The sequence below is a fragment of the Nicotiana attenuata genome, chromosome 10, assembly GCF_001879085.1.
Source record: "Nicotiana attenuata strain UT chromosome 10, NIATTr2, whole genome shotgun sequence".
NCBI classification, from domain to species: domain Eukaryota; kingdom Viridiplantae; phylum Streptophyta; class Magnoliopsida; order Solanales; family Solanaceae; genus Nicotiana; species Nicotiana attenuata.
In genome coordinates this window covers 1,879,225-1,889,438 of record NC_031998.1, presented here as the reverse complement: position 1 = coordinate 1,889,438, position 10,214 = coordinate 1,879,225, and the positions used below count along the sequence as shown (strand labels likewise).

The 10,214-nt window shown below is 37.5% G+C and overlaps 3 protein-coding genes across 4 annotated transcripts in view; 2 read left to right on the top strand and 1 right to left on the bottom strand.

The window, feature by feature from the left end:
* LOC109232891 (pentatricopeptide repeat-containing protein At2g13600-like) lies at positions 252-2,484 on the top strand. The gene has a single exon (XM_019398583.1). It carries the CDS (start codon positions 427-429, stop codon positions 2,236-2,238), a length of 1,812 nt encoding a protein of 603 aa, XP_019254128.1. The 5' UTR covers positions 252-426; the 3' UTR covers positions 2,239-2,484.
* Positions 3,148-6,416, top strand: LOC109232890 (E3 ubiquitin-protein ligase RING1-like). 2 transcript variants are annotated; one of them, XM_019398582.1, is made up of 2 exons: positions 3,148-4,582; positions 5,943-5,961. In XM_019398582.1, the coding sequence occupies exon 1, from the start codon at positions 3,361-3,363 to the stop codon at positions 4,555-4,557; it is 1,197 nt and encodes a 398-aa protein (XP_019254127.1). In that variant the 5' UTR covers positions 3,148-3,360; the 3' UTR covers positions 4,558-4,582; positions 5,943-5,961. The 2 variants fall into 2 exon arrangements, with proteins under 2 accessions (XP_019254127.1, XP_019254126.1); XM_019398581.1 differs by lacking the exon at positions 5,943-5,961 and adding an exon at positions 6,002-6,416 and having other exon boundaries at positions 3,149-4,582.
* Positions 9,003-10,214, bottom strand: part of LOC109232889 (dolichyl-diphosphooligosaccharide--protein glycosyltransferase subunit STT3B) — a 6,778-nt gene continuing 5,566 nt past the window's right edge. The window contains exon 7 of the mRNA XM_019398579.1: positions 9,003-9,425. Within this exon, the coding sequence (XP_019254124.1) occupies positions 9,296-9,425 (130 nt within the window). The 3' untranslated portion in view covers positions 9,003-9,295. The remainder of the gene's footprint in view (positions 9,426-10,214) is intronic.

Here is a 10,214-nt window from a genome sequence, read left to right as displayed (position 1 = left end):
CCGTAGTTACATTTGGCTATTCCTTGTATCAATTTAATCTAGCCCTGTTTAATAAAGTGACACCAAGAAAACATGACAGATACTGAGTTAAACATTAAACACAAAATGATGCTCAGACATAGAGATTAAACAGGGAATATACAATTATAATATCTTAGTTGGTATTCTATAACAATGACCTGCGTGATATCCAGCTTTAATAGATATGAGGCATAATGCAACTAAATATCTAAATATATTTCTTATTTTTTCCTTATGATTGAATCTTTCGGCGAGTTCTATAGATAAGGTTCTACTCTCTTGTTATTACAAAGTTTTATTTTTTACACATTGATGGTTCATTTCAACTTCTCCACCTAAGTCCAAACCGGGGTGCAGAAACACTACATAACTCTGAAGAAGCTATATGAACACAAAAAAGCGCATATGCTTATTTCTAAACTCAGAAAGCTCACAAGTTTACATGAAACACGAATTAGTATTAATAATGAACCGTCTTTCTCTACATTTACATCAAAGAAAAACTACAGATCGCTTGTCACTATGTCATTCACATGGGACAAGAACCAGGAGGAGGAGGAGGAGGAGGAAAGCAAATATTCAAATATACTGCGTCAATGTGTGAAGACGTCAAAATTGGATAACGCTAAAGCCATACACGCGAAACTACTGAAAAACTCCGGCGGCACATCTTCGCTATACTTGCACAACCATCTTTTAAATGCTTATGTGAAATGTGGTGACACGGTGAATGGACTCAAACTGTTTGATGAAATGCCTCAGAAGAATGTGGTATCTTGGACTGCCCTCATTGCTGGCTTTGTGCAGAAGGGATTTCCTATTGAAGCTTTCTCTTTGTTTACCCGTATGCACCAGAGTGGAACGAAGCCTAATGAGTTCACTTTTGTGAGCGCCCTCCATGCTTGCTCGTTTGAGGATAGATTAAACTTGACTCATGCATACCAAGTTTATGGACTAATCACAAGACTTGGGTTTGAATCTAATGTTTACTTAGCGAATGCTTTTCTGACAGCTCTGATAAGGCACGGTAGATTAGGTGAAGCATTAAAGGTTTTTGAGTGGTGTTCTAATAAAGATATTGTGACTTGGAATGCAATGATCGGTGGTTGCATGCAATCTTGTTGCTCAGAGGTGCCAAGACTTTGGTACAAGATGATTCATGAAGGAGTTGTACCAGATAACTTCAGTTTTGCTAGTGTTCTTACTGGGTTGGCAGAGCTTTTGGATTTTGAATTGGGTGTGCAAGTTCACGCCCAGCTGGTTAAGTTTGGTCATGGAAGTGAGATATGTGTAGGGAACTCTTTGGTGGATATGTATTTGAAAAATCGAAGCTTGGCTGAGGGTTTCAAAGCATTCGAGGAGATCCCTCTAAAAGACGTTTGTTCCTGGACGCAGATGGCAGCAGGGTGTTTGAACTGTGACGAACCAATTGAAGCTCTCAGGGTCATTGGAGAAATGAGAAGGGCAGGAGTGATGCCTAATAAGTTTACTCTAGCGACTGCTTTTAGTGCATGTGCCAATACAGTCACTTTCAAGGAAGGGGAGAAAGTTCATGGATTGAGGATCAAACTTGGGAATGACATTGATGTCTGTGTAGATAATGCATTGCTTGACATGTACGCGAAATGTGGTTGCATGGATGGTGCATTCTTAGTTTTTCGATCAATGGGTGAACACACTACTGTTTCATGGACCACTATGATTATGGGTTATGCGCAAAATGGATATCCCAAAAAAGCTCTTGAAACTTTCGATCAGATGAGGGAGGAAGGGGCAGAGCCTAACTACATCACCTTCATATGTGTGCTTTATGCTTGCAGCCAAGGAGGACTTATTGATGAGGGATGGAAGTATTTCACTTCAATGAGTCATGACCATGGTATTCTCCCTGGAGAAGATCACTACGCTTGTATGGTTAACCTCCTCGGACGTGCTGGCCGCATTAGAGAAGCTGAGGAATTAATCTTGAGCATGCCATTTCAACCAGGTTTGTTGGTCTGGCAAACCTTGCTTGGAGCATCCCGGCTTCATGGGGATATGGAAGCTGCAAAACGAGCAGCAGAACGAGCATTACAAGTCGACAGAGTTGATCCTTCAATCTATGTGTTATTGTCCAACACATTTGCTGGTCTGCAAAACTGGGATGGTGTTGGAACTTTGAGGGAACTGATGCAAAGTAGGGATGTCAAGAAAGTGCCTGGCTCTAGTTGGCTTTAAATGAAAATATGGGCTGTTGTATTCTCATATTGTTAAAGAATGCAATCTAGCCTGAGTTCTTTTTTCAAAGGGTCCACTCTTTTTTATACCAGAATTAGGAATTCACGTGAATTCTGCAACTTTGCTTAGAAACCAATGCTTACTTATCCAACATGCCAACCTCTTGGCGTTCATTTTCGTGCACTATGATTGATTTCTCTATTTTCTAACTGTCTATATGAAAAGCTTCCTCCTTATTTCAATTGAAAAAACTTACCATTTCCTTTCTATTTTTCTACTAAAATTTCTCAGCGTCACTTTTTTAAACTTCTAAACATGCTTGATTCAATTAAAACAAAAACTTCACCTTGTTGCACTCCTCTTAGTTTAACTTGTGGTTGGTTTGAGACAATTTGAAGGAAATATATAGATGATGGACTATTTCATTTGTACTATCTCCGGTTCACTTGAATTGATTTTTTGTCTTTTTGTTTTGTAGTCCACAATATTTGATTTTTTCAGATATCAAGAAAGAATTAATTGTTTTTTTCCAAAGTTGCCCTTAGAATAAAGAGCCTAGGAGTATTTGTTGTATTTCCAATTAATAAATTAAGGTTAATAAGGTCAATTTCATTGTTAATTAATACTAAAAGGTGAATTACTTAATATGTGTAAAAACAGCAAAAAAATCAATTAAAGTAGATCGGAAGAAGCAGGTAATAACATTTTGATAAAAGGAGGACACTTGCCCGAACTGGAGGGACCTTAATTAATTAAATTAAACAAATCAATTACAATTGCGCCTAATTAGATGCCATGTGTATGTATATTAGACCTGTGAACATTCTTATACAGCAACTTACCTGGGACTCGGAAGTTGTATTCTCCCATATCACCGACCCCACACGAAAATCTCCACCTATCCAAGAGCGAGTACTCAAATTAGCCTATCAGCTTTTTATACTCGCAATTGCAATTTCACGCGCCCCTCTTTCTCCTCTTTTCATCCATTTCTCAAATTCCCCTAACTTCTCTCTCTCACATCGGTTTTCTCTTCTTCTCTCTCTAAATTTCAGTTTCCCTTAGTTTCTTCTTTCTTCTCTCTTTCTCCATACGGAGAATCCATATATAGACAAAAAAAAAATGTCGTCGCCCGGAACTTTTGGTAGCGGTGGAGGAGGAGGCGGTGCCACCGGCAATCAACCGCAGAATTATCACTGCTACCAATGTGAACAGACAGTTACCATTACGCCATCGCCAAACTCCGAACTCACATGCCCTAATTGCAACGGTACGTTTCTAGAAGAATCCGAAACCGCTCCGCCACCTTCTAACCCTAATAATCCCGATAATTTTCCCTTCTTCTCCGCCGCCACTACGGATGACCTCCCCTTCGGCGGCGGTGGCTTTCCGATTGTTTTCTCCTCCAGTGCCGCTTCCCCTGCCGGCGGTGCCGTTGCTTTCGATGATCTCTCCGCGCTATTGAGCGGTATCGCTGGTGGTGCCGGCGGTGCCGCCTTCCCCAGTCGATCCCCCAATCAATTCGATCCTTTCGCTTTCCTCAACAACTATATGAGTACTATGAGGGCCGGTGGTGCTAATATTCAGTTAGTCTTCGAGAACCATCCTGGCGGTGGCGGTGGTGGTGAGTTCAGTTTTCCGGGGAATTTCGGTGACTATTTCCATGGGCCTGGGCTGGAGCAATTGATCCAACAGCTTGCGGAGAATGATCCAAACCGTTACGGTGCACCTCCAGCTGCGAAATCGGCTGTTGCTGGACTTCCGGATATTAAGATCACAGTGGAGTTGTTGGGTTCGGATTCATCTCAATGTGCTGTTTGTAAAGATACTTTTGAACTCGGTGAGGATGCAAAGCAGATGCCTTGCAAACATATATACCACAAGGACTGTATATTGCCATGGCTGGAGTTGCATAATTCTTGCCCTGTTTGTCGCTATGAATTGCCCACCGATGATCCTGATTACGAGAATAGGAGAACATCACAACAGCAGAATTCAAATTCGAATGCCAATAATAGTAACAATAACAATACAAACAACAACAATAATACTGGTTGGATATTTGGGGGTTCAGAAGGTGGTGGGAGGAATCAGGAGAATTCTCAGACACCTAGGACAGTTGAGGGCAGGCTTAGGATACCATTACAATGGCTTTTCAGGGGACTTGGATCACCTGCTGAGACGAGCAATAGTGGAGGAGCGAGCGGCAATGATACTAACAATAGAAACAACGACAACAACCGTACGAGCAACAATTCTCGTGGTGGGGAGTCAAATCCAGGTTCTGGAGGGCAAGCGCGGCAGGAGGATCTCGATTAATTAAAGTATGGAACAGAGTTATGAGGTTGTATGTCCATATTTGTTACATTAAGTTTTGTGTATGCTAGTATCTGAGATTTACAGGAGCCCCATCCTTGTAATATATGGGAATTTCGGGAAATAATGTTTTTGATTGTTTGAGTTGTTGATCATTTGTTTTAAGTTAGCCTCGGAGTCTGTGTTTTATCCAGTTAATTAATTTGCTGTTGTTTGGTGTATACGAACTGATTGGGATCGTGCACATTACATATGACACAAGGTCTCAAAAAGAGAAAAATAGACAGGGTCAATAACAAGAATATCTATGTTTTCAGGAGGGTGTTAGATGTAACTGTGGTAAAACAAGGCCTTTCACATTTCAAACCACTACCTTGGATATCAGTTTTGTTCGGCTTTAGCACCTTATCGTTTTGTATCTTTGAGTGGTGAAATGCCAATAGACACGCTTTCTAGTTTATTCTGGATAATTTTCACTCAAAGTAAGCTCCTGGCTTACCTCTATCACACTCAAAATCCCTGCTGCTTCTGTTGACATAATGTACATATAGCTGTCTCCCTATGATGATGGATCCATTTTCTTACGTATAGCTGGCTTCCCTATGATGATAGATCCATTCTCTTGTAAACGGAAGGAAATAGGAATGACAAGTTGTTAACAAGGAGGGTAGATTCATGTGTTAATTTGGTTTATTTCTTAGTAGGCCAACTGAACTTTTTCTTAGTCTTCAGCTTGTATAGAGTATTTATCTTAGTTGCTAGGTCCTTGTTAAAAGCATTCTATACCTATTTATAGGGAAACCAGTGACTGTTTTTCACTGTATTATTATTACATTTTTAAACGAGTAGTAATAAACATCTAAATTCAAGAATGATCTATTCCTTTTCAGTACCTTATGTCCTCGCTAAAGGAGGTAATGAGACTAGGGTCTAGGACAGATGTCCTACTGAATAAAATGTGTATGTTGAGTCAAGCATGTTATTCAACACTTCACTTGGCTGACATTTTTCATTCCATGTCTTTATGATTTTGTGCCTTTACTTTGTGATGATTATTTTTGCTATTTTTGTCAGCTTGTTTTTCAAGAGGTAGGGGGTGTGTGTCTCTTTGCTCCCATCTCTCATGCTGCCTCTAGAATAAAGTCTCCCAAAGGGTCTCGTATTGATGTTATTTTTGTTCTATGCTGTGTATTGTTCATTCATTAGAGTAGTGTAACTGCATTTTGGTTTGCTCTGATTCATGGATTATTCTGTAGCGTGGCTTAGGATCAATTTCAGTTGTTTGACATCATGTTATTTTAGACCTTCACATCATAATATTTAGGCGTACTACGGACAAGTTCTAATCCAATTTTGTCCTAAAGCAAGTATACGGTTGTTTTTACCAGGTTCTTACTCTTATAAGCAGCTTTCTCATGTCATGTTGACTTAGTTCTTACAAAAACAGGATTGAAGAGATGAGTCCCCTTCTCAAAAAGCAGGAGCGCAGGGAGAGAGGGGAGGTTTGGCGAAAATGCAAGTTTAAATCGTCACTTTCCACATCTCTTCTGCAGTTACTGATTTCATTAAGTTTTCTACATGACTATATATGGGAGTGTTTGCATGTTCTGCGTTGTGAATCAGTAATGTGTATCATTGTAGTTCCTGACTGAGGTTACTTAGGTGACAGTCGTTTATGTTGTCCTTATCCTGTTTCAAATTTGTGCTGAGGAGGCTATTTAGCAGTCATGTCAATATTTTGTTGTTATGCAGTATCATGCCTTTCCTGATGGAGCATGATTAGCTTATGGTTGAATTTAACTAAAATTTGCTCCAATATCCAAACAGATTTTCAGAAGTTATGATATTCATTTTTGGCTGTAGTTATGAGACGACTTTCTTTGTCTTACTAGTAGTACATTATTTTTGTTTTACTTTTTACCATAGCAGCAGGCTTGCCGTTGTAGCAGCAGTATGGTAAATTGGCAAGAACAAGAACTTTTTGCTATTAGAGGTAGCTATTTCAGTTGAGGATTAAGAATGCATGTAGGACGTTCAAACCTCAAACTGTTGGGGCGTTCATAAAAACCCGAAAAACCGAACCAAACCGAAAACCAAACCAAACCGACCAAAAAAACCGATACTTTTTGGTTTGGTTTGGTTTTGGTTTTGAATTTTAAAAACCGATCAAATTTGGTTTGGTTTTGGTTTTAATCAGAAAAAAATCGAACCAAACCGACTATAGGAGTAGCTATTTCAAATTCATTATTATACCTATATATATGTATATTTTTATATAAAGTTTTAAAAACTTAATAGTAAATGTTAATAGTTTGCACTTTTAGTATAGTTCTTTACCTTTACATTCTAGTTTGATTGGTAGTTTTCTTTTGTTAAGTGTAAGAATCCATTTCGTGTTAAAAATAATATATTCTTAATTGAGTCCTTAAATTATTCATCACTATTTTATTCAATATATCTTGGTAAATAATAGATTTCTCAAAGGGCAATTAATTTGATAGTGTTACGTTGAAAATGTGGTCTCCGAAATATGTGTTTGGTAGTGTATGTCTTATATTTAAGAAAAAACCAACAAATAACCGAAAAAATCGAAAAACTGACATAGACCGAATTGAGAAAAAACCGACTTAATTGGTTTGGTTTGGTTCTAATATTTGAAAAATCGACTTACTTGGTTTGGTTTCTTAAACCGGTCCAAACCGAACCATGAACACCCCTACCTCAAAGTTACTCTAAATGCTCTAAAAGTTATGGGTCAAAGGTAGCTATTGTGCCGTGGAGATGTAGAGATATAGTATAGCAGCACTAGTATTTTATGGAACTCAACTACTCAAAGGATGACAAATTCTCTGTCGTTATCTGCAGTATTAATCAAACCAATAGCTGTAACTTAGAAGAAAGAAAGCAAGAGATTTGTGTAGTGATTGATGGTCGTTATCTGCAGTATTAATCAAACCAAGCAAGAATATGTCTAATCCTTTTGCTGTCCGGCTTCCCACTTTAGACAACGTATTTATCTCAAATTCATGATTTATAAGATAATTGGATAAGTTTTTAATTAGTCAGTATATTTATTTGCCAAAACATTCAATCCTCTCTTTGTTCGGATCTTCTTTATCACAACTTTATGTTCATTGTGTTATCCATCGTGTTGCCTAACCGACTGAGGTTATGGTTGTTTGGAGTGCAAGAGGATGATAATATACTATTTACTGGATGTGAATAAAGAAGGATTAAACTTTGTACATGTCATTCGGTTGTGACTTAGAGCCCATTTGGACATAAGAATTTTACTTTCTTTCGATTTTTTTTTTTTTTTTTTACTTTTTTCCTAAATCAGTGTTTGGCCATAAAATTTCTAATTTTCACTTGAAGATGAATTTTTAAATTTTTCGAAAATTTTAAAAACTCCAAAAAGTTATTTTTCAAAATTTTCACTCAGATCACTCACAAAACTTCAAAAACAACCCAAAATTATATTCATGTCCAAACACAACTCTAATTTCAAATACCATTTTCACTTCTTTTTTTGAAATTTTACAATTCTTATGCCCAAACGCCCACTTAGTTTTCCTAAGTTGATCTCCTGTCTTGTTTTCTGTAATCAAAAAAATCTCACCTATTGCTTCATAAAGTTAAGACAATCTCCCGTTCAGTTCAATAAGTCATCATACAAAGTTACTAACCAATCATACATTCACTTCCATCTATTAACCTCTAAAAAAAATGTGACCTAAGTGGTTCTAATACAGCATGGGACCTTCACTTGATATTCCGACAGAAGTAGTCATATCTTTCCGAATCTTAATGTTTTCCTTTCACCAACTCCGTATTGAATTTGACACAGTTATGTGACTAGCTAGGTGAGGTTAAGTTGAAGGAAAGAAAAAGGAAAAAACAAACAAACATAAAAATTTACTCATACTCAATATTTATGGCAAATCAATAGATGCATGATACATATTTAAACTTAAATTTTTATCATGATCAATTAATATAAATTTTCACCTAATTAAATCACCCTACCATTGAGCTTTTCAAATACCGAGTGTAGATAATATTTACCCAAGTTCGTTGGTTCCATTGAGCTTTCCCCTATATGTGAAAAACGATTATGGCATATATTGCTTCTTTGCTTTCTTTCTTTCCTTTTTTTTTTTCAAATAAGATAACTTTTCCTCGTTATATTAGAAATTAATCGTCTCGGTGTAGAAATATCAATTGCTCAACAATATAAGGGGGAGATATATAATTCCTTGGAAACTGAACTATGATTGGGGACATATTTTCTGCCGGACAAGTTCTTAATTTCATGTATAACTTCCAAATCAGCTCAGCAGTAATGTCTTAATCTTTGATCTCTTTCCACTTAATTTTGGAAAGAAAAGAGCAAAGTGGCTAACTAACGAGGTAATTAGTAGTCACAAAGTAAGTTCCAAATCTCAATGTCGTAAACCAAATAGATGAATTACCATTATCCTATTCTCAAGTTCCTTTAACCACGAAAGATTGCAGAGAAACTACAGACTTACAAAAGTAATACACTTAGATCATATTAGTGAAAAGAAGTTGCTACAAAATCTGAAAAAAAAAAAAAAACATCCCAAGCAACTGAAGCCATAACTTTTCACCCCAAAATAGAAGATGAAAGAAAGCAGTAATCTATATCTATCTAATGCTTTCAAAAATTGAGATCCTCATTACAGCTAGTCCCGCAGTGGTGATAGAAAGGAGATCCAGTTTACCACCTGTTCTTGGGTGGTTTGACTTTATAAATTCTAACTATCCAGTTAGAAGTCGTGTACGCCTCTTCCAAGTATTCAAGCTTGATGTCCTTGTTCCCTATTTCAACTCCCCTAGCTCTATCATATCTGGGCCATAAGACATTGGAAAGACATCAGTAAATCACTTGGAAGGATTCCAATCATGTCTGTAGATCTACAATTCATCACTTAAGCCACAACACTTCCAACACCGATTTGCTAAGTATTAAAACGCATGCATTGTTTCTGGAAACCAATTAAATTCCAAAAATGCCTCAATAGCTATTCTCAATTGCAAAATCACTTTTTTGGTCATTTGCATATACACGCATATGAAAGCGTCCAAAATGTTTCCGAGCTTCAGTGATACTCTTTTTGATAACCAAGAAATCCCCAAGGACCGGTTGGCACAAGACTCAAAATCGGTGGATAATGGGTCCGCCCCTCTATCCTTCTCCCACTTAAATACTAGGCTTTAGTCTGTGGTAGGGTTCGAACATGTGATGTATGCCAAACCCACATATCACGAGTTGTGCTCTTACAACTGATTTCTCAAACACAATTTTTCTAAGAAAACTATTTTTTTCAAAATATTAAATCAACATCTGACAAAACAAAACCTACAAAAGACATAAAGAATCTCACTTAAAACAGCAAATTTATAAATTCATGTTAACCCCTGTCAAAAGTCTTTCGTGCCTTCAGCGAAGGAGCCAAGAATTGGATCTCATAAAGGGGAATATAGATATTTGCCTTGGCTCCCTGTCAAGCGGATGAAGTTGGGTCTATCACAATGTGAGAGGCTCGAAAGCCAGGCAGCTTCATTTGTTCAACCCCCCCCGCCCCACACACACACACAACAAACGAAAACCCTAAACCTAAATTATTTATGTGTCG

Bases quoted from the DNA above. Each gene is read 5' to 3' on its own strand.
- LOC109232891 (XM_019398583.1), top strand. From the start codon at position 427: ATGCTTATTTCTAAACTCAGAAAGCTCACAAGTTTACATGAAACACGA.
- LOC109232890 (XM_019398581.1), top strand. From the start codon at position 3,361: ATGTCGTCGCCCGGAACTTTTGGTAGCGGTGGAGGAGGAGGCGGTGCC.